This window comes from Macaca mulatta, chromosome 12 (assembly GCF_049350105.2).
Source record: "Macaca mulatta isolate MMU2019108-1 chromosome 12, T2T-MMU8v2.0, whole genome shotgun sequence".
Classification (NCBI taxonomy): Eukaryota; Metazoa; Chordata; class Mammalia; order Primates; family Cercopithecidae; genus Macaca; species Macaca mulatta.
In genome coordinates this window covers 26,894,748-26,919,163 of record NC_133417.1, presented here as the reverse complement: position 1 = coordinate 26,919,163, position 24,416 = coordinate 26,894,748, and the positions used below count along the sequence as shown (strand labels likewise).

The window sequence follows — 24,416 nt, the reverse complement described above, 5'->3', positions numbered from 1 at the left end:
CAAAATCCTTGTAGTCTTTCTTGTATAAATTGACACACTAAATATAAATTTTTTGTGGCAATACAAAGGACTTACTATAGCCAAAACAATTTTGAACGAGTCATACTACATTATATAAATACTTAATAAGAAGTTAAATTAATGAATCAGAAAAGAGAGTCCAGAAGTAGAACCTCACATAGATTGTCAGTTGATCTGTTAAGAAAGAAGGCAAGATAACTCAATGGGAAATTATAGTTTTCAATAATGGATAGTAAGACAATAGGATATCCATAAGGAAAAAAAGAAGTCTTGAACATTATTTCACACCAGACATAAAAATTAACTTGAAATGAGTCATAGAATTAAATATGAGAGCTAAAATTATAAAATTCTTAGGAGCATACATATGTAAAAATATTCCCAACTTTTGGGGAGGACAGTGTTTTATTTAGGATACAGAAAGTACAAACTTTAAAGAAAAAATTAAGATTAAAAACTTGAACACATGGTGGTAAAAAAAAATGTATGTCGTATGAAAGACACTGTTCGGAAAATGAAAATGCAAAACATAGATTGGAAGAAAATATTTTCAATATATTCTCCTTGTTTCATTTTCCCATGTCTTAATTTTCAGTTTGATCGTAATTTTTTGTTAGATCAGCGTTCATTGTTTACAGTATAATAACTCTGTTAAACATCTCACTGGTGAGCTATAATTAAATTTTTTTCTTTGACAACTATTGTTTTTCCTAGAGTTAATAACTCTCTTGTTTTTTGCTTGTTTGCTTACTTAATTTTCTTTGTATATGATACTGAATACAGAATGCTTGCTTAAGGAAAAAGAACATATATGAGAACCTTTTAGATCATTTCTTGTCTGTGGTTAAAAAACCCTGGTTGGGGCCGGGTGCGGTGGCTCCTGCCTGTAATCCCAGCACTTTGGGAGGCCAAGGCAGGCAGATCACAAGGTCAGGAGTTCGAGACCAGCCTGGCCAGCATGGTGAAAGCCCCCATCTCTACTAAAAATACAAAAATTAGCTGGGCATGGTGGCGTGTGCCTGTAATCCCAGGTACTCGGGAGGTTGAGGCAGGAGAATCACTTGAACTCAGGAGGTGGAGGTTGCAGTAAGCTAAGATGGTGCCACTGCACTCCAACCTGGTTGACAGAGTGAGACTCCATCTCAAACAAACAAACAAAAAACCCTGGTTTGAAGTCAGAAGTGTTGACAATCAATAGGAATCTGGCATCTAATTCCTAGGATTCTTGAAGGAAAAGAAAAGAGAAGAAAAGTAGTTGTCCATAAATTAGGTCATGTTCCCAAAGATTAATGGCAGCAGCAGGCCAGTCCTTGTCTCACCAGTTCCCTAGAGTTTTTAGTCATTTTTCATTCCTTCTCTAATAGAACTTCTGTCGTCAACCACCTATGGAAATTGGAACTGTGTATTTCTATTCCTGAGCTACAGTCAGAAATAATTAATTCAAGCTATGACCAAATTGGAATTCTTAATACATTTTCCCCAGAAATATTACTGATATTTAGTAGAGTCTATAGTAACTGTGAATAATACAGTTTACCTACATTATAGATTAAATAGGCTTTGCAGGAGGTAGCTAGTTATCAACTACATTTAATATTGATTCTGTGAAAAAAATTAGTTTCAGAGTTCTCCCAAACCAGTTTGTAAATGAACTTGAAATACCACAGATTATGATTTGATTATTATATTGTACGTATACCAGCGTTGATGCTTCCTTTCTTTGATTAAATGTTTTCCTATTAATTCAATACATATTTATTGATTGCCTACTATGTAGCAAGGTGCTAGGGAGGTATGGTGAACACAGTGTCTTCCTCTCAAGGAACTTGCAATCTGTTGGGGAAGACCATGAAATAAATGTTCAACTACAGTAGAGTATATTTAGTGCTTCAAAAACAGGATGCTTATGAAAGTACATGAGAGAAAATACCTGGCCCAGTCTTGAGGGTGCAAGAAAGACATCCCAAGGAATGAACAAATGAGATTTAGCCTGCCAGAGGGAGGGAGTAAAATAGGAAGGAGATGGGCTGGTGGAATGTATTTCAGGCGATTGAAACAGTTTGTGGAAACTCACAGAATAACCAGGAAAGACATATTCAGGGAACCAAAAGTAGGTCAACATGCCTGAAGCATAGTCCTAGAGAGGAGTTCTCCAGCCTGGGCAACATAATGAGACCGCACCTCTACAAAAAATTAAACATGGCCAGGTGCGGTGGCTCAAGCCTATAATCCCAGCACTTTGGGAGGCCTAAGCGGGCAGATCACTTGAGGTCAGGAGTTCGAGATGAACCTGGCCAACATGGTGAAACTCCATCTCTACTAAAAATACAAAAATTAGCTGGGCATGGTGGTCCGTGCCTATAATCCCAGATACTCGGGAAGCTGGGGCAGGAGCATTGCTTGAACCCAGGAGGTGGAGGTTGCAGTGAGCTGAGATGGTATCACTTCACTCCAGCCTGGGCACACTCCAGCCTGGGCAACAAGAGTGAAACTCTGTCTCAAAAAAATATATATTAAACATATTAATTGGGCATGGTGGCATGTGCCTTTACTCCCAGCCACTTGAGAGGCTGAGTTGGAAGGATCACTTAAACCCAGGAGGTCAAGGCTGCAGTGAGCCATGATCATGCCACTGCATTCTAGCCTGGGTGACAGAGCAAGATACTGTCTCAAAAAGAGGAATTCTGACTGAGATTAGGCTGGAGGTCAATGAGAACTGTAACTACATTATGAAAGTCACAGTTCATAATTTGTAATTTATTCTAAAGATTCTCAGCAGTCAGGTACAGACCTGGAGTAAAATAATCAGATTTGGGCTTTAGAGGAATAACTGTAGCTGTGTGGAGAATGTATTGGAAGCAATAACTAATAGGCAGAGAATCCACTTAGGATGCTCACTGATAATCTAGATGAACAATGCTGGTGATCTATACCAAGGTAGTGGCTGTATCATATCTTAACTGGGAAAGGAATAATTCAAGATAGATTAAGGCAGTGCAATCAGTAGACATTGGTGATTGACTGAGTGTGGAGGTGAGGGAAAAGGTCAAATCTAGATTTCTTGCTTGATCAACTGGGTTGATATTTCTGCCATTCATCAAAATTGTGAAAAAATAGGAGATACATTTTGTGCCCAGACCCCCATTAAGCATGATCTGTGCCAAACACAACAAGGTGCAGGCTGTTAGATAGTAAAAATTTTCTTTGTACTCTGTAGCATCATTTTAGAAATACTTTTGTTTTCTATGAATCGTTTGAAAAATTATGTTGAGGAATTTGAAGATAATTTAAAACCACCTGATGATGGATTTTTTTTTAATCTTGATAAGAATAAGAAGGAAAAATTTAAAGAGAATAATGAGTTTTCAAGTAAATAGATTGGTGTAAATATGCAGCTACTTATAGGATATGCTATTTTAAGGGCATATACTTAATTATTGCTTACAGTAAAATGAATTCCTCATTATTCGTGGTGTTTAATTTTTAAAAGGCTATAATTCCATAATAAATACATAAATGTATGAAGTATGAAATCTTGTTCTTGCCAAACTGAAGAAATGAATGCTTTCTCTATTCTTTTTTTTAAACACTGTTCACTAATTGTGGTTAGAGAGCATTGGGCCTAGAGAGTATTGGGTCATCTTTCCTCTTCCTTTGCTCTAGACGGAGATATGCCTAAAGCCTTCCAAACAAATGGGTCTCTATCTATCCTAATTTTATAGATCTTCAAGATAAAAGATTTCTTTCTCTGCTGTAATCTTTTCTTTGCCTCATAACATACACACTGTTCTAGGCAGACAAGAGGAAAGTACAGGGCTTCAAATTAGGTCATATCAGCAAATTAGGTCATATTGTTAATAAATTTTAATATGTACAGTGCTACGCTACAGAATTATGGTATTGGCATGTATTATTTATGTACTGTATAAACATTTATGCTAGTCTACCTTTTGAAGTACTTCTTAGGAGGACAGAGTATATTTTAAGTATGTTTATTATCTCCTTAGTGGTGTTATTAGATTATCAAGGTTTCTTTCTCAGGTAGTTCTTAATGAAAACAAATAATGGTAATGATAAATAGTAAATAATGATGATAGGGAGGGCTTCCAGTGGAAATGGGAAAGGGCCACAAGGAGAAGGAAACTTCCAGCTGAACTTTGTAATAATTTCGACCGAGTACAAATTTTCCTAGGCAGAAACCTGGGGAGGGGGATGGTGTTCGAGGGGGATGGTGCTCAAGCAGAATGGGAAGTGCAGATACAAGCACCCAAGCAGCTGTAGGCAGAGCAGGGGAGGCTTGTAGCCTGGGGCAAGAGCTGCCTGGATGTAAACTCAGTGTTGTTGGTGGAGCACAATGGGAGTGAGACTGGCCTTGCTGGCTGCCTGGGAGCTGAATGAGGCCTGTCACTGCAGGCGTTCCCCCACTTCCCTGGAGACCTGTATGACACAGCAGAGGCAGCCATAATCTCCCTAGGAACATAAGTCCGTTAGCCTGAGAACCACGCTCCCAGCCCCTAGGGTGGATGCAGCAGACCCAGCCCAAGGAGAGTCTGAGCTCAGACACAACTAACCCTGCCACCTGATGGTCTTCTCTACCCGCCCCGGTAACAGAAGACAAAAGACATAATCTCTTAGAATCTATGTAGTCCTGCCCATCTCCGGAGAAAGTGGAATACTTATCCAGGACTTCAGGACAAGCTTGTATGCCCCCTATACTGCTGCAGCTGATGTTCTCTTGAAAGCGCCCCCTACTGGCTGTCGGCCAGCCAATCAAGCCATTACAGCCACTCAGAACAACCCTGCTCCAGAAAAGGAGGAAAGAACAGCTAATTCCACTGCCTGTAACATCCTGGCTAACCAGAGGTCCTGAGTCTGTCCATGTGACAAATTCACTGCTAGCACAATCAGCATTCAGGAAAACCAGTGCACTAAACAAAACTACAACCAAGGACCCTCACAGAGTCCATTTCACTGCCTTACTACCTTCACCAGAGCAGGTGATGGTATGCACAGCTGAGAGACCTGAAGACCGATCACATCACAGGACTCTTTGCAGACACTTCCCAGTACCAGCCCGGAGGCCAGTAGCTCTGCTGGGGTGGCTAGACGCATGAGAGCAATAACAATCACTGCAGTCTGGCTCTCAGAAAGCCCCATCTCTAGGGGAAGGGGACGAGCACCACATCAAGGGATCACCCTGTGGGACAAAAGAATCTGAACAGCAACCCTTGAGCCCCAGATGTTTCCTCTGACATGGTCTATCCAAATGAGAAGGAACCAGAAAAACAATTCTGGTAATATGACAAAGCAAGGTTCTTTAACATCCCTAAAAAATCACACTAACTCACCAGCAATGGATCCAAACTAAGAAGAAATCTGAAGTGCCAGAAAGAGAATTCACAGGTCAATTATTAAGTTCCTCAAGGAGGCATCAGAGAAAGGTAAAAACCGACTTACATAATATTTTGTTGTTGTTGAGACAGAGTTTCACTCTGTCACCCAGGCTGGGTGCAGTGGTACGATCTTGGCTCACTGTACCCTCTGCCTCCTGGGTTTAAGCAATTATCATGCCTCAGCCTCCCCAGTAGCTGGGACAACAGGCACGCACCACCACACGCAGCTAATTTTTGTATTTTTAGTAGAGATAGGGTTTCACCATGTTGGCCAGGCTGATCTCCACTCCTGACCTCAGATTATGCACCCACCTCAGCTCCCCAAAGGGCTAGGATTACAGGCGTGGGCCACCAAGCCCAGCCAATAAATTTTAAAAACAATGCAGGATATGGACAAAAAAGTCTCCAGAGAAATAGATATCATAAAGAAAAGACAATCATAACTTCTGGAAATGAAAGAAACACTTAGAGAAATATAAAATACACTGTAAACTTACAACAATATAATTGAACAAGTAGAATAAAGAACTTCAGAGATTGAAGACAAGGCTTTCAAATTAATGCAATCTGACAAAGACAAAGAAAAAAGAATTTTTTTTTTTTTTTTTTGAGACGGAGTCTCACGCTGTTGCCCAGGCTGGAGTGCAGTGGCGCGATCTCGGCTCACTGCAAGCTCCGCCTCCCGGGTTCCCGCCATTCTCCTGCCTCAGCCTCCTGAGTAGCTGGGACTACAGGCGCCCGCCACCGCGCCCGGCTAATTTTTTGTATTTTTAGTAGAGACGGGGTTTCACTGTGGTCTCGATCTCCTGACCTTGTGATCCGCCCGCCTCGGCCTCCCAAAGTGCTGGGATTACAGGCTTGAGCCAAAAAGAATTTTTAAAAATGAACAAAGCCTCCAAGAAGTTTGGGATTACGTTAAATGACCAAACCTAAGAATAATTAAGAATAGCCAGGTGCTATGACTCATGCCTAAAATCCCAGCACTTTGGGAAGCCGAGGGGAGTGGATCACTTGAGGTCAGGAGTTCAAGACGAGCCTGGCCAACATGGTGAGACCCTGTCTCTACTAAACATACAAAAATTAGCTAGGTGTGGTGGCGCACGCCAGTAATACTAGCTACTTGGGAGACTGAAGCTGGAGAATTGCTTGAATCCAGAAGGCAGAGGTTGCCTTGAGCCGAGATCATGCCACTGCACTCCACCCTGGGTGACAGAGTGAGACTCCATCTTAAAAAAAAAAAAAGAAGAAGAAGAAGAATTAAGAATAATTGATGTTCCTGGGCCAGGTGTGGTGGCTCACGCCTGTATTCCCAGCACTTTGGGAGGCCGAGGCAGGTGGATCACCTGAGGTCATGAGTTCAAGCGCAGCCTGGCCAGCATGGTGAAACCCCATCTCTAAAAATACAAAAAATTATCCGGGTGCAGTGGTATGCACCTGTAATCCCAGCTACTCGGGAGGCTGAGGCATGAGAATGGCTTGAACCTGGGGGGCAGAGGTTGCAGTGAGCCAAGAACACACCACTACACTCCAGCCTGGGTGACAGAATAATTGTTCCCTAGGAAGAAGAAAAGTCTAAAAGTTTGGAAAACTTATTTCAGGGAATAATCAAGGAAACCATCCCTGACCTTGTTAGAGATCTAGACATCCAAATATAAGAAATTCAAAGAACACCCAGGAAATTCATCGCAAAAAGATCGTGAAACTAAATCTTGAATCAAATCCTTGAAATACACCAAAACAGAACCTCCTTAAAGCATAAATCTCACAGGGCCTATAAAACAATGACACAATGGGAGGGGGAAGAAAAAAAAACCAAAAAACCAAACCCAAGGTATTCAGGCAACAACTAGCACTCTTAATAGAATAGTACCTCACATCTCAATACTGACATTGACTGTAAATGGCCTAAATGCTGCACTTAAATGATACAGAATGGCAGAATGAGTAAGAATTCATCAGGCTGGGCACGGTGGCTCACGCCTGTAATCCCAGCACTTTGGGAGGCCAAGGCAGGCAGATCATGAGGTCAGGAGATCAAGACCATCGTGGCTAACACGGTGAAACCCCGTCTCTACTAAAAATAAAAATTAAAAAAAAAATTAACCCGGTGTGGTGGTGGCCACCTGTAGTCCCAGCTACTCTGGAGGCTGAAGCAGAAGAATGGTGTGAACCCGGGAGGTGGAGCTTACAGTGAGCCGAGATTGCACCACTGCACTCCAGCCTGGGCGACACAGCAAGATAGTCTCAAAAAAAAAAAAAAAGAATTCATCAACCAAGTCTCTGCTGTCTTCAGGAGACTCACCTAACACATAAGGATTCACATAAACTTAAGGTAAAGGGGTGTAAAAAGATAGTCCATGTAAATGGACACCAAAAGTGAGCAGGAGTAGCTATCTTTATATCAGAAAAAAACCAGACTTTAAAGCGACAACAGTTAAAAGAGACAAAGAGGGACATTATATAATGATGAAAGGACTAGTCCAACAGGAAGATATCACAATCCTAAATACATATGCACCTAACACTGCAGCTCCCAAACTTTTGAAACAATTACTGCTAGACCTAAGAAATTAGATAGACTGCAACACAATAGAGGGGGACTTCAGTACTCCACTGACAGCACTAGACAGGTCATCAAGACAGAAAGTCAACAAAAACAGTGGATTTAAACTATACCCTAGAATAAATGGACATAACAGATAGGTACATAACATTCTGCAGTTGTACCCTAGAACAAAAGGACTTAACAGATATTTAGAAAACATTCTACCCAACAGCTGCAGAATATACATTATATTCATCAGCATATGAACATTCTCTAAGATAGACCATATGATAGGCCACAAAACAAGCCTTAATAAATTTCAGAAAGTCGAATGTTTTTGTTTTTGAGACGGGGTCTTGCTCTGTTGCCCACGCTGGAGTGCAGTGGCACAGTCTCGACTCACCACAACCTCCGCCTCTTGGGTTCAAGTGATTTTCCTGCCTTAGCCTCCTGTGAAGCTGAGATTACAGGCATGCTCCGCCACTCCCAGCTAATTTTTGTATTTTTAGTAGAGACGGGGTCTCACTATATTGGCTAGACTGATCTTGACCTTCAGGCCTCAAGTGATCCACCTGACTTGGCCTCCCAAAATGCTACGATTACAGGCATAAGCCACCAAACCCAGCCAAAAAATCAAAGTATATCAAGTACTCTCTCAGACCACAGTGGAATAAAATTATAAATCAACTCCAGGGCTGGGCATAGTGACTCATGCCTGTAATCCCAGCACTGTGGGATACTGAGGTGGGTAGATCATAAGTTCGGGAGTTCAAGACCGGCCTGGCCAACATGGCAAAACCCCATCTCTACTAAAACTACAAAAATTAGCCAGGCGCAGTGGCAGGCACCTATAATCCCAGCTGCTCAGGAGGCTGAGGCAGAAGAATCGCTTGAACCTGGGCGGCAGAGGTTGCAGTGAGCTGAGATTGCGCCACTACACTCCAGCCCGGGCAATAGAGTGAGACTCCATCTTAAAAACTAAAAAAGAAATCAACTACAAAGAAACCCTCAAAACCATGCAGATATATGAAAATTAAATAGTCTGTTCCTGAATGATCACTGAGTCAACAATAAAATCAAGATTGAAATTTACAAATTCCTTGAACTGAATGATAATAGTGACACAACCTATCAAAACCTCTAGGATACAGCAAAAACAGTGCTAAGAGGAAAGATCATAGCATTAAATGTCTGCATCAAAAACTCTGAAAAAGCACTAATAAGACAATCTAAGGTCATAGCTAAAGAAACTAGAAAAACAAGAACAAACCAGACCCAAACCCAGCAGAAGAAAAGAAATAAAAGAGCAGAAGTAAATGAAATTGAAACAACACACACACAAACAAGTTCTTTAAAAATATAAATCAAGTTGATAGACCATTAGTGAGGCTAACCAAGAAAAGAGAGAAGATCCAAGTAGGCTCAATTAGAAATGAAACAGAAGATACTACAACTGATACCACAGAAATACAAATGATTATTCATGGCTGCTGTTAACACCTTTATGTGCACAAACTAGAAAACCTAGAAGACATGGATAAATTCCTGGAATTACACAACCCTCCTAGATTAAACCAGGAAGAAATAGAGACTCTGAACAGACCCATAACAAGCAGCAACATTGAAATGATCATTTAAAAATTGCCAACAAAAAAAAGTTCAGGACCAGATGGATTCACAACTGAATTCTATCAGACTTCCAAAGAATTGGTACCAATCCTATTGAAACTATTCCAAAAGACAAAGCGGGAATCCTCCCTAAATCATTCTACGAAAGCAGTATCACCCTAACACCAAAACCAGGAAAGGATATAACAAAAAATGAAAACTACAGACCAGTATTTCTAATGAACACAGATGCAAAAATCCTCAACAAAATACTAGCTAACCCAAATCCAACAGTATATCAAAAAGATAATCTACCATGATCAAGTGGGTTTCATATTGGGGATGCTGGGATGGCTTAACACACACAGGCCAATAAATGTTATACATCACATAAATAGAATTAAAAACAAAAATTACCTGATCATCTCGATAGATGCAGAAAAGACATTTGACAAAATCCAGCATCCTTTCGTGATTAAAACCCTCAGAAAATCGTCATAGAGGGAACATATTTTAAGATAATAAAAGCCATCTATGACAAACCCACAGCCAACATTATACTGAATGGGGAAAAGTTGAAAGCATTCCCCCTGTGAACTGAAACAAGGCAAGGATGCCCACTTTGACCACTTATATTCAACATAGTACTGAAAGTCCTAGCCAGAGCAGTCGGACAAGAGAAAGAAATAAAGGGCATCTATGTCAGTAAAGAGAAAGTCAAACTGTCATGGTTCACCAGTGATATGATCGTATACCCAGAAAACCCTAAAGACTCATCCAGAGAGCTCCTAGATCTGATAAATGAATTCAGTAAAGTTTCAGGATACAAAATCAATGTACACAAATCAGTAGCACTGCTATACACTAACAGTGACCAAGCCAAGAATCAAGTCAAGAACTGAAGCCCTTTTACAGTAGCTGCAAAAAAAAAAAAAAAAAAAAAAAGAGGAAAGAAATATACCTAACCAAGGACCCGAAAGACCTCTACGAGGAAAACTACAAAACACTGCTGAAGGAAATCACAGACAACACAAACAAATGGAAACACGTCAACACATCCCATGCTTGTGGATGGGTAGAATCAATATTGTGAAAATAATCATATGGCCAAAAACAATCAACAAATTCAATGCAATTCCCATTGAAATAACCATCATCATTCCTCACAGAACTAGAAAAAACAATCCTAAAATTCATATGAAACCAAAAACTCGTAGCCAAAGCAGGACTAAGCAAAAAGAACAAATCCAGAGGCATCACATTACATGACTTTGAACTGTACAATAAGGTTGTAGTCACCAAAACAGCATGGTACTTGTGTAAAAATGGGCACATAGACCAATGGTACAGAGTAGAGAACCCAGAAATAACGCCAAATAATTATAGCCAGCTGATCTTCGACAAAGCAAACGGAAAGATAAAGTGGGGAAAGAACATTCTATTCAAATAAATGGTGCTGGGATAATTGGCAAGCCACACGTAGGAGAATGAAACTGTATCCTCATCTCTCACCTGATACATAGATCAACTCAAGATGGATCAAATACTTAAATCTGACCTGAAACAATAAAAATTCTAGAAGATAACAGTGGAAAACCCCTTCTAGACATTGGCCTAGGCAAAGAGCTCATGACCAAGAACCCAAAAGCAAATACAACAAAAACAAAGATAAATAGATGAGACTTAAATAAATTTAAAAGCTTCTGCACAGCAAAAGGAACAGTCAGCAGAGTAAACAGACAACCCACAGAGTGGGAGAAAATCTTCACAAACCATGCCTCCAATAAAGGACTAATAGCCAGAATCTACAAGAAATGCAAACAAGTCAGCAAGAAAAAAAATAACAATAATCCCATCAAAAAGTGGGCTAAGTACATAAATAGACAAATTCTCAAAGAAGATATGCAAATGGCCAAAAAAACATGAAAAAATGCTCATCATCACCTATTATCAGGGAAATGCAAATTAAAACCACAGTATAATACCACCTTGTTCCTGCAAGAATGGCTATCATTTAAAAATCAAAAAATAAGGCCGAGTGCAGTGGCTCACGCCTGTAATCCCAACACTTCAGGAGGCCAAGGCAGGCAGATCACTTGAGGCTAGGAGTTTGAGACCAGTCTGGACAATATGGTGAAACCCCGTCTCTACTAAAAATACAAAAATTAGCCGGGTGTAGTGGCGTGTGCCTGTAGTCCCAGATACTCAGGAGATTGAGGAAGGAGAATTGCGTGAACCCAGGATTTGGAGGTTGCAGTGAGCCGAGATTGCACCACTGCACTCCAGCCTGGGTGACAAAGCAAGACTCCCTCTCAAAAAGAAAAAGAAAACACAAAGGCATAAGAATGATACAATGGGAGAAGTCTGTGAGGGCTGGGCTTGCGAGAGGATCAACATGCCTTTGGCTAGAGATTTACTACATCCATCCTTGGAAGAGGAAAAGAAAAAACATAAAAAGAAACGCCTGGTACAAAGTCCAAATTCTTACTTTATGGATGTAAAATGCCCAGGTTGCTACAAGATCACCACGGTTTTCAGCCATGCTCAGACAGTGGTTCTTTGTGTGGGTTGTTCAACAGTGTTGTGCCAGCCTACAGGAGGAAAGGCCAGACTCACAGAAGGGTGTTCATTTAGAAGAAAGCAACACTAATGATTCAAACAGCTTCCTGAATTTTGTGTTATCTCACAGAAAGCCTTATCATAAATTCCATAGTTCTAATTAATTTACCAAGATAATGTAATTACATTTGGTTTTGTAAGGTATACAACAGTAATCTCCTATTTTGGTGTCCGTTTTTCAATAAAGTTTTGATTATGGACAAAAAAAAAAAAAAGAATGATACAATGGGACTTTGGGGACTTGGGGGAAGGGTGAGAGGTGTGTAAGAGATAAAAGACGTGTAACTGGGTGCAGTGTACACTGCCCAGGTGATAGGTGCACCATAATCTCAGCAATCACACCTAAAGAACTTATCCATGTAACCAAACACCACCTGTTTCCCCAAAAACCTATTAAAATAAAAATAAATAAATAAAAATAAAATAAAACAATGGAACTTTTTTTAAAAATAATGATGATAAATAGTAAACAAAGGAATGAACCAAAAATAATCAGTGTTACCAGTACAAAGTCAATTAGTGGAGAATCTCCAATAATTAGGAGAATTACTTTTCTTCTATGTCATTGTTTTTGTTGCTTTGTAATATATGTTGAGAATACAATGGATGAAAATGAACACATTCTTCAGATTTGTGATCAGCATAATACTTTCCTAGAAAAAAAACCAGATACCTGTGTTACGTATGGTCTGGCCATCTCTCAATTCAAGTACATTACAACAGGTACCACAACAATGCCTCATTTTTAGAAGAAACCATTTTGGGAGAAATGCCAGTTATTTTTCTATGAAAAGGATTAAAGCCAACCCATAATTTAAAATTTCTTGTCACTAGAGGGATGGCAGCATTCCTTCGTGCCTTAACAACTTTCCAGAAGGCAAATTACTTTAAACACGTTTCCATTATGCACAAAGTGTGTTTCCTCTTTAATTGCCTCAGCAGCTTAGCACAGGTGGAATCCTATTTATAATATGCAGTGAGGTATAATGAGGCCACTGCAATATTCCCTGCCGCACAGGGTCTGGGAAGATATGAGACTGAAGAGCGCTTCTTCTTGTGCCGTTTCTGTAGTTTGGGATCTCTGGCTCTGAATTGGGGACACTCTGCCTCCTCTTCATTAGCAGGAAATAGTCAGCAATAATCAATACAGTGCAAACAAAATAATGTTACCATTTTAGAGGATAAAAGAGTATATTAACCATATGGAGATGTGGCATGGAGGAAGGCTTTATTAAAGATAAGGAAATAAATCCACTTGAGAAGGAGTGTTCTAAGGTTTTTGAGGTGGCAAGAATGGATAGGTTGGAATCACAAATAGAGGAGTTTACCATAGAAAAAGAAGAAATAACCTCTCTGCCAGGCACGGTGGCTCACGCCTGTAATCCCAGCACTTTGGGAGGCCAAGGCGGGCAGATCACCTGAGGCCAGGAGTTCAAGCAGACCAGCCTGACCAACATGGAGAAACCCCGTCTCTACTAAAAATACAAAATTAGCCAGGTGTGGTGGTGCATGCCTATAATCCCAGCTGCTCAGGAGGCTGAGGCAGGATAATTGCTTGAACCCGGGAGGCAGAGGCTGCAGTGAGCTGAGATTGCACCATTGCACTCCAGCCTAGGCAACAAGAGCAAAACTCTGTCTCAAGAAAAAAAAAAAAAAAGAAGAAGAAGAAATAACCTCTCTTGTTACAAAAGGAAAGGAAGTGAGGATGAGTAAAGTAAGGAAAGGTAACAGAATTCTCAGATGTGATTCTATTTTCTTTGGGCAAGGGGTGGTTTGAGAGCTGGGAGTCATAGGTTATGATGTTGAAATAGTTTTTGCAGTTTACTGGAGAAATACGCTAATAATAGGAGCTAATACTTTGTAATGTCCACTATGTGCCAAGCACTAATCCAAACATATTTCATGGACTAACTTATTTAATTTTCACCACAACCCTATGCAGTATAGGTACTTTTATCTTCTTTTATAGATGAGAAAATTAAACCACAGAGATTAAGTGACTCTCAATGTCTCTCACATTGTAAATGATGGAGCTAGTATTCAAACCCAGACTGTCTGGCTCCAGAGTCCATGTGCTTAGCCATCATTCTACAAGGATAGCTAAATAGACATAATATTTGTTAATGACCCTGGATTAATGTGTTACCTATTTTTCTATTAGTGATTTTTTTAAGGGTCAGAGTCTTGCTCTGTTGTCCAGGCTGCAGTGCAGTGGTGTGATCGTGGCTCACTGCATCCTCTAACTTCCAGGCTCAAGCTGTCCTCCCACCACAGCCTAATGACTAGCTGGGACTACAGGCATGAGCCATCATGCGTGGCTCCCTATTAGTGATTTTTCAACATCCCTGAATAGGCATGGAAAAGATGCAGACTTTAAAGTCTGTACATTCTGTGTGTTTTGATTTTTAACACCCAAATAAGGTTTATTCATGAACAAATAAATAAATAAACCTCACCAAATAAGGTTTATTCTGTACTTATTGCCATTATTAGTGGATGGAGTTTAGAAATAAATCAAGAATGTTTTTAATAATTGAATTCAGTTTTAAAAGAATTAGATTAGCTGTTTTGTTTGTTTGAGACAGGGCCTCACTCTGTCACCCAGGCTGAAGTGCAGTGGCACAATCACAGCTCACTGCAGCCTCAACCTCCCAGGCTCAAGCAGTCCTTCTGCCCCAGCCTCCCAAGTAGCTGGGAGTACAGACAGGCACATGCCACCACACCCGGCTAATTTTTAAATTTTTTGTAGATACAGGCTCCCACTATGTTGCCCAGGCTGGTCTCAAACTCCTGGGCTTGAGCAGTCCTCCTGCCCCAGCCTCCCAAAGTGCTGGGATTATAGCCATGTGTCGCTGTGTCAGGCCTAGATTAGCTGTTTTGATCAATGACTTTTATGATCAAACTTCCACGAAAATAACTTTCTTAAAGTTCATAATAGTATTGACTTTACTTTGTCAAAATTTGGGTGAATTTTGGGTAAATGGAATTATGTCATTCTTAGGAATGCTGTCTCATGTATCCTTGCCAAGTTGATTGATTGATTGATTGATTGATGGATAATGATTGCTTTATTATAACTTGTTCTGAAAACCTTACGGAAAGATTTAGGATCCCAGGGTTTTTTTGTAAAATTGTGTTGGTTAAGATATTAAATTGGAATTACCTTTTTCACAGGGGATTGTATCCCATCTACCCTTCAGTGTGCTGCTTGTGGAACTCCGTCAGTGTCAAAAGATTCAATGTATTAGAGGCATTAGATTTGTATTTGCAGATATATTTATAAGGAAGTAAAACATTCTTTGAGATAAGAAAATAATACTTTTGATAGTTCACTGGAACCATCTTTTGAAGTGAAATTATTGTTTCTTTGGGAAAATTTGGGCATGAGGCTCTGTAAAAATGTTCAAAGCCCTGACATTATGGTATGGAAACTGCTAGTCTTCTCCTGAAGGCTGTCTCCTACCAGATTTCAAAATGTTTACTAACAGATTTGAAAATGTTTTTTCAGGCTGATGAAAAAGTTTCTAAATTAAAAACTATCGGCAAAGAGGCCGGGCGCGGTGGCTCAAGCCTGTAATCCCAGCACTTTGGGAGGCCGAGGCGGGCGGATCACAAGGTCAGGAGATCGAGACCACAGTGAAACCCCGTCTCTACTAAAAATACAAAAAATTAGCCGGGCGCGGTGGCGGGCGCCTGTAGTCCCAGCTACTCAGGAGGCTGAGGCAGGAGAATGGCGGGAACCCGGGAGGCGGAGCTTGCAGTGAGCCGAGATCGCGCCACTGCACTCCAGCCTGGGCAACGGCGTGAGACTCCGTCTCAAAAAAAAAAAAAAAAAAAAAAAACTATCGGCAAAGGGGGAAGGGATACTGGAAGACAATGTCTAGCCTTTGTTTTGTGGTGAGCTGCAGAAGCTAGGCAAGGAGTAAATAAACAATGCATATTCTCTTTTACTTTGGTACTTGCCTCTGCTTATTTAAGATAATTTTAAAGGATAGAAAGTAAATCAACTATCACAAAAGAAATAAGTTATTAAGGAACAGTATAAGATGAGGTAGATAAATGAATAAAAATAAGAGAGTATATCAACTGATGAATGGATAAATAAAATGCATATATATTCGTACAGTGGAATATTATTTGACATTAAAAAATAAATGAAGTGCTGATGTATGCTACAGCATGGATTGGAAACCATTACACTAAGTTAAAGAAGCTGTCTCAGAAAACACATATATGATTCCATTTATATGGAATGTCCAACAGAGTCAAATCCATAGAGACAGAAAGTTAATTAGTGTTCACCTAGAGTTGAAATGATGGGGAGCTGGGGTATGACAGCTGAGAGGTAAAGGAATTCTTTTTAGGGTAATGAAAAGGTCCTAACATTGTTAGGTTGTGATTGTTGTGATGATACACAATTCTGCAAATGTACTAAAAGCCATTGAATTGTACACTTAAAAGAGTGAATTTTATGGCATGGGAATTATATCACAATGAAGCTATTTTTTAAAAAAGAGAGAGAACCTAGGTTCTTCTGTCTTTTGTTGTCTGACCCAGTTCGCTGCTTGCCCTCAACAGCTCCTATTATAGCCCCAAGATGACTGCTGCGTTCCAGGATATCAGATATGAAGTGCAGCCCATAATGTCTAAAGCAAGGAAAAGTGTTCCTAAGAGTGCCTTTGTCAGGGAGGATGTTTTTTTGAAACCCTCAGCAGACTCCTTAGGTGTCATGTTAGTCAGAATCATTTGTAGGGGAAATGAAAATGCTAGGTTTGCTTAGACCAATCACAATTCACCTGTGACTAAGAAGACATTAAAAGAGCTTTAAAAAAAAAAGAGTTTAAAAGGTCATGCGATATCTGAACAAAACTGTCATTTGACTGGGTTCTGAGGACTTCAGGACTTAAAGGGAAGCTTTCTTTGTGCTCACACTCTCTTAGCTGTAAGTTATAGCTGTTAAAGAAAAGATTATTCTGACTTGTTAAAAACAGTAGGGAAGACTACTCAAGACTATTGCAGTATAGAGGTCAACTGTTTTGCAATAGGCGAGAGAGGTTGAGCTCAATTCCAAATGCAAGGACAAGTAGAGGTTTATAGCCAGCAAGTAGGTTGAGAGAGTTGATGAATGGAAAATTACTAAGAGGAGACCTGAAGGAGATTCTTGCTAAAGACAGGCCAAGGCTTTATACATCCAAAGGTGCGGAATGAGGAACTACATCCAATATCAAGAGTGGGGGGATTTTCACTGAAATGACTTAGTAGGGTTCTTATAAGACTGGGCTATGCAGGCCTGGCAAGGATAGGATGGACACAGAAGACCAAGGTGAAGGCTTAGTTGCACAGAGGGCTCAGGAGAGCCTAACTAAAGTTAGATCAAAGGAGAGTCTTTGTCATAGTTCAGTTTTGATGTTTTTGTCTTTCTTTTTTTTCTTTCTTTTTATTTGATTAAAAGCCAACAATTTGAAATCAAATAACTTTTATCAGTTCTTCAGTGCAATATAGATTTTTCTTTAACTACTTTTACCTCAGAAAGTAAAATGTGTACCTCTTCACTGAAAAAAAAATGAATATTCTCTTTATTGTTGTATTTTATTTTATTTATTTATTTATTTTGAGATGGAGATTTGCTCTTGTTACTCAGGCTGGAGTGCAATGGTGCAGTCTCAGGTCACCGCAACCTCTACCTCCCGGGCTCAAACGGTTCTCCCACCTCAGCCTCCTGAGTAGCTGGACCACAGGCATGCGCCATCACGCCTGGCTAATTTTATATTTTCAGTAGAGACAGGGTTTCTCCATGTTGGTCAGGCTGGTCCCTAACTCCAGACCTCAGGTGATCCTCCCACCTCGGCCTCCCAAAGTGCTGGGATTACAGGCGTGAGCAACCGCACCTGGCCTGCATTTTTTAAAATAAGATATAATGTATAGTTAATTACTTAAATTAGACCTTCGACTAACAGGCTCATTACTAACAGATCAATTCTAGTAAAATAAAATAGAGTTTTGAACACATGCATTTTCTGCAACTTCTGTGAAACCTGAACCGGCATAACCAAGACGTTAATTATTATGAGAACCTGCCATTCCACATACTATGTGCTTAAGATCGTTTGGAAGCAAATCCCTGTTCAGATAATTTCAAATCTGACAATGCAGTGATAGTTTTTATTAGGATAAAATCAAAATAGTTAAAATGCATGCATAGTACATTTTAAAATGAAAATCTGTGTAATCCCCAGCTTAAGAACCTAAGAGAATCCCAAAAGTTCATTTGTAACTTTTGATGTTTTGCTATACTAAACACATTTTCTCCTAAAAAGCAGTATCACAAATGATGGTTAAGTTGCTTTGTTAGTCCTAAGAGCCTATTTAGCCAGTTATGTAATTGAGCTTTATAATAATGTTAGGAACCATAAACCTTTTTGAAGCACTAGTGGAAAGGAGTGGGAAAAGGGGGCTTGAACTTTGGCATCAGCATCTCTGGTCGTGATGGAAGCAGGTGATATCAGTGGAGGAGACTCTAACAAAAATTGCTCACTTGGGAAGAGGAGGGGGAATCCATCTGAGACTAGAGGTTTAGCAATTATATAGTTTGTAAATCTGGACTGGATAGTAATGAATGTACCTTAAAAGTACTCCATCTTGACATGTACATTTTGAAAGGCTTATCACAGTAAATATAGCTCTTTAGGCAAACATGCACTTTATTAAAATGGTTCAGTTGCCATGACAACATATCCGGAATTTATAGCTCCTTGTTTTGACAGTACTTCATTTCCACTTTCCAAGGCACTGAAATCCAAGGCTAAAGTTCTTAACAGCCCCTTCTCTCATTGTATGATGAATTTCTGTGGTTTAGAAAACTTAGACATGCAAAATGTCATTTGCAGAATCTGTCATGTGACTTTATAGTCATATATATGAATTTTAAGTAGGTATTTTTCAGTTTCGAAATGCCTTCTTTATAATTTTTTATTACCAAACCTACATAGTATCATAGTTTAATGACCAGAGATCCAAAAAATTACAGTCCTCTAACCTTATTTCCCAAAGGCAACAACCTTCTTTTCTTTCAGCTGATTTTTTTTTTTTTTTAGTATTTACTTCAAATCCCTCAACACCATACTTATATTGCTGCTTGGTTTGTATTACTATTTGCTTTGTAATTTTAGCTGTCATCAGTTGCCTTCTTAATACGGAAGATAAAATTTTAGCCCTTTCTGTTATTTCCATCCGTCCATGAAAGTGATAGTCATAGTTTTACTGATTTTATAGCAACTTATTACCAATTTTGGCTTGATCAGTATGCACCATGTTTATTATTAGAACCATATTTACAACATTTACAGGTGAAATATATGCTATGGATATGTTTTCTTCCACAATTCATTTTATTTTCTTTGGCATTAATAATTATAAACGTTTTTATTTTCTTCTTTTATTAGTTTTCTGTGTAGTTGTCACTAATTCATCCTCAAAGTTTCCCCTAGTTATTTAACCTCCTCCCATTATCTTTAAACATTAAGCATTGTATTAATCTCATCTTCTTAAAGAAATTTCCCCTGGTTCCTTCTGATTAGCTCCAGTCTGAACTGTTACTCTTTAGGCCTGCTGCAGAGCTCTCATCCTAGAGATTTTCACCTCTTTCCTTTATATTATTTTCTTTCTTTGTTTACTTCCTTGTTTTGTTGGAGGATTTTCTCCAGTAGCCTCCCAAGAAATGGTATATTGGAAGCAAATTATTTGCATTCCTTGCGTATTTGAAAATATTATTATTCTATCTGATTTTTAATTAGCTGGATATAAAATTTAGGGAAATCATTTTCTCTCATTTCTGGTATTGGTATTGAGAAATCCAATACAATTCAGAATTGTTACTCTATTTTGATTCTATGAAATCTTTTCTTCCCTTTCTGGAAGCTTATAGAATCATTTCTGTGTCCCAGTGTTCTAAAATTTCTTGATAATGAGCCTCGTTCTGGGTCTGTTTTCATTCATTGTGAAAGACACGAAGTGGGTCTTTTCCATTTTTCATTTTGGAAACTCATGCCCTTCAGTTATGTAGAACTTTATTTCTTTGATTATTTTTGTTGGGTTTTTTTCTCTGTTTGTTTTCTGAGAATTTTATTATGCCTATATTTTCATACATTGCCCTCATGACCTGATCCCCTAATTATTTTATATTTTATATTTCTTTTTTTTTTTTTTTTTTTTTTTTTTGAGACAGAGTCTCATTCTGTTGCCCAGGCTGGAGAGCAGTGACGTAATCTCAGCTCACTGCAACCTCCACCTCCCAGGTTCAAGCGATTCTCCTGCCTTGGCCTCCCGAGTAGCTGGGATTACAGGCGCGTGCCAACACGCCTGGCTAATTTTTGTATTTTTGGTAGAGATGGGGTTTCACCATGTTGGCCAGGCTGGTCTTGAACTCCTGACCTCGAGTGATCCGCCCGCCTCGGCCTCCCAAAGTGCTGGGATTACAGGCGTGAGCCACCATGCCTGGCCTACATATTTTCTGTCCACTTTCTGGGAGATTTCCTTAGCTTAGTAACCAATGAATTATCCATTTCTGCTATTATATTTTTCATTTCTGAGAGTACTTTTTTCTCCTCTTTATATCTCTCTCTCTTTTTTTTTTTCTGGAAAATGGTCTTGTTTTATAAATGCAATCTCTTCCAGTTTTCTTAGCTCTGTATATTTGATCTGTTCATACATGTTGCTTTCTACAAATATCTATTGATCTTTGGTTGCTTATATTTACAAGAAAGACACTAACCACTGACTAGAAGCTCTGCACATGTATATGATTTATAGACTATGGCCTTCAATAAAGGGTGTTCTGAATGGGATGTCTCCTTGGGAAACCCCTGATAGCAGTATCTTTAGTTTTTTCTCTTGGCTGGTCAGATTCCTTAGAAAAGAATCACTTGATATGATTCTACTCTCTTGCCTGAAGGACATAAGCCTGTTTCTGTTTGGGGAAGTATAGGGGTAAGAAGGCTGGGAGAGAGGGGCAGATCTCAGCATTTATTTTGTAACTTTCATGTAATCCCCATGAATTTTGTAGGATATACTTATCATCAATATAGGATTCCTCCATCCAAATACCCTCTACTTTATCCACTCCAGAGAATAAGTCTGTAGTTTTCTACCAGAATGGTTATAGTAGTTACTTATTGTATGGCATAGGTAGAGAGAAGGTAAATAGCAGTATTGTACATAATCAACTACTTAAACATTATTTCAGCAGGTCCTTCTAGCCACACCTGTCCCCATTCCAGAGGTGTCATTTTCTGAACCTTTTTAGATGACTGCAGCATAATTCAAGTGCTTCTCCAGTTTCCATAGCCAATTTAGGATCTGTGAGATTGGTTAATCAGTTGTCAGTCATTATGTACTTCTTAGCTTCCAAAGTTTTGTTGCTATTGACTTTTCTCCAGTTCTCTTTGTCCCTCTACACTTAGATATCTTTTAAACATAGCATTGAGATGGAGCAGAAGTTAAATGTGGTCAGCCTGGTATCTTTTTCCAAAAGTTGTAAATAACCAGATTTTTTAAAGTTAAAAGATACATATATTCATATTTTAAACTTAATTCATGCGATCCTCTTTAATTCCTATTTATTTCATACCAAATTGATTTTTCACTCTTACTAAGTAACTTGGCCTCAAGTTACCTATTAATCTGAACTTTTTAAATTTTCTTCCTTCTACCTCACAATTGTTCTATATGTCCCCCTGTTCTCTCAGACCTCACTACTGTTGTCTTCATCCCATCACTCCAGCCTCTTCTGGAACCTTCTCCATCCCAGAGATACGCTAAATGACCTCATTTCCATTTATCTTAATCTGTGTGCTCCTTGAACTGCCTATTTGTAAGTCCACCTAAGTTTCTTAAGTAAAAAACAAAAACAAAAACAAAACAACTTTCCTTAAACCTTACTCTTTTCAGTCTTCCCTTTAAAAAAAAAAAAAAAAGTGCTCTTCATCTGATTTTTTTGCTCTCTATTTTCTCCTTAACTCTGTCCTACTTAGTCTTATATGTAAACTTTTTTGAAAATCACCTTCTAAACAAAACTGCCAACTCCTTCTTGATCATAGCCTACTTGACTACCTCCTTTCCGTTGAAACCCATTGTTGTGTTGTTTTTTAATTCTTCTAATTCTTGTCTTCTTCTCGTTTAACTGCTCAGGTTTTTCCTTTCTTGTCCCTCTTCTTCAACATTTTCCTTATATGTGGGCTTCTACTTCCTTAGGCTACCTAGAGAACAGTGCAGCTAAAAGTTCATATTTACTGATTTTCAAGCCGCTTTATTAAAAGTGACAAATTTTAAATAATCACTTTTATGACACTAATAAGGTTTACCTTTTAATATTTAGGCAGGTGCTGTAAAGGATTATATTAAGATGATGCTTCAGAATGATTCACTTAAATTTCTGGTTTTTGCTCACCATTTAAGCATGCTCCAAGCTTGCACAGAAGCAGTCATCGAAAATAAGGTATGTTGCTATTTTTTAATTAAATACTTTTTAGAATGCATATTTTTACTATACTAAACTTCAGTTGTAGTCTCATAATTGAGGAGTTTTTTTTCTTCTTTAGATGATGGTATATAAATTATTACACATTTTTCTTGAAAATTATATTAGTATTATATGTGATATACTATTAAATTTTCTCTTTTCTTAACTGATCTCATAATTTTCCAGTGACCAAATTATCTAGATTGATTAAAAATATGCTGCCATGATAGGCTATAATGTGAATTTCATTTTTGTTCCTGGATATACCATTTTAGAGTGGTGTAGGTGGTTAAACGTTAGACTTTCTATTTGCCTGCATGGTGGCCTTTGAATGTGGGTGACATAGAGAGGAAAGAAAGAATGAATTTGGCCAATGTTAGTACCCAACTGCAGTCATACCATTTAAACTTCCAGGCAGTGTATGGAAAATGATTACTAAAATTTAGTGTAGATGTATTTGAAACATATGGCCTAAGTAATTTATCAGGTTAGCTCCATCAAGCCATGTGGCTTTACTGCATCTTCTTAGGTCTACCTTGATTTCCAGTAGTCCACCAGTGAGTGGCAACATCTTCCTTTGTTTCTATCAAAGATAAAAACTTAGCATACATTGTTTAAACATCAGTTAATATGTTCATTAATATTACCAAAGAAATACTTCTAGTATTTCCTCCATAGGAAGAGTTATAATAAAGTGCTGTACATTAAAAGGTACTTTGTCACTGATTATATAGTTTCTGATAAACACCCTCTAAGAGTTAATTAACCTTAATATTTTTTAAATGATTGGGCAAGAAATTAAATTCCTAATATTTTTCTTATTCTGATTCCATTATACCTTAAAACTACTGGGATCGATTCGAAGTATGGTAGTCTTTTTTTCTTACATCCATTTTACTGATATGTTTAGAATCCCATTTAGCTTTACTAAGAGTTAAAAATGTAGATATAGGCCAGGTGCGGTGGCTCACACCTGTAATCCCAGCACTTTGGGAGGCCGAGGGGAACGGATCACCTGAGGTCGGGAGTTCCAGACCAGCCTGACCAACATGGAGAAACCCCGTCTCTACTAAAAATACAGAATTAGCCGGGCGTGGTGGCACATGCCTGTAATCGCAGCTACTCGGGAGACTGAGGCAGGAGAATCGCTTGAACCTAGGAGGAGGCAGAGGTTGCAGTGAGCTGAAATCCCGCCACTGCACTCCAGCCTTGGCAATAAGAGCAAAACTTCTTCTCAAAAAGAAAAAAAAGATATTTATGGGGTTGGAGGGGAATTTTTCCCCAACTCTCCCTACCCTGACAATGTATTTTCTTTAGAAAGACCCTCAGAGGATTTTATAATCTTCCTTAATGGCTATTAAATGGTTCATTGGTCAACGTATACTTGCTCTTTGAGGACAGAACATTAATACGGGACATTCTTTTTAATAATTAACTTGGATATTCCCTTATAAAAGTGAATATTCATATGTTCCAACTATTCAAGGCTATATTTTCTATAGCAGTACATATATGAATAAGGTTTTTTGAAATTTAGGACTATTTTTAGAAGTTGGATAATGACTTCTTTTTAGCTATTCTAACGCATAGTGATAACCCCCTTTTCTCAACTCAAATCATTCTTAAAGACAGCAATGTTCAGTTTAACACTTAATGTTTCCCTACATTTTTTTTTTTTTTTTTTTTTTTTTTTTTTGAGACGGAGTCTCGCTCT

The 24,416-nt window shown here is 38.8% G+C and overlaps 2 protein-coding genes across 23 annotated transcripts in view; both read left to right on the top strand.

The window, feature by feature from the left end:
* The window catches only part of ZRANB3 (zinc finger RANBP2-type containing 3), a 321,989-nt gene that overhangs the window by 213,120 nt on the left and 84,453 nt on the right, over window positions 1-24,416 (top strand). For all 22 annotated transcript variants that reach the window (XM_077956903.1, XM_077956894.1, XM_077956902.1 and 19 more), the window contains one exon: window positions 22,559-22,678. In XM_077956903.1, coding sequence (XP_077813029.1) covers window positions 22,559-22,678 — 120 coding nt within the window. The remainder of the gene's footprint in view (window positions 1-22,558; window positions 22,679-24,416) is intronic.
* LOC708492 (small ribosomal subunit protein eS27-like) lies at window positions 11,925-12,401 on the top strand. The gene has a single exon (XM_077956912.1). It carries the CDS (start codon window positions 11,963-11,965, stop codon window positions 12,215-12,217), a length of 255 nt encoding a protein of 84 aa, XP_077813038.1. The 5' UTR covers window positions 11,925-11,962; the 3' UTR covers window positions 12,218-12,401.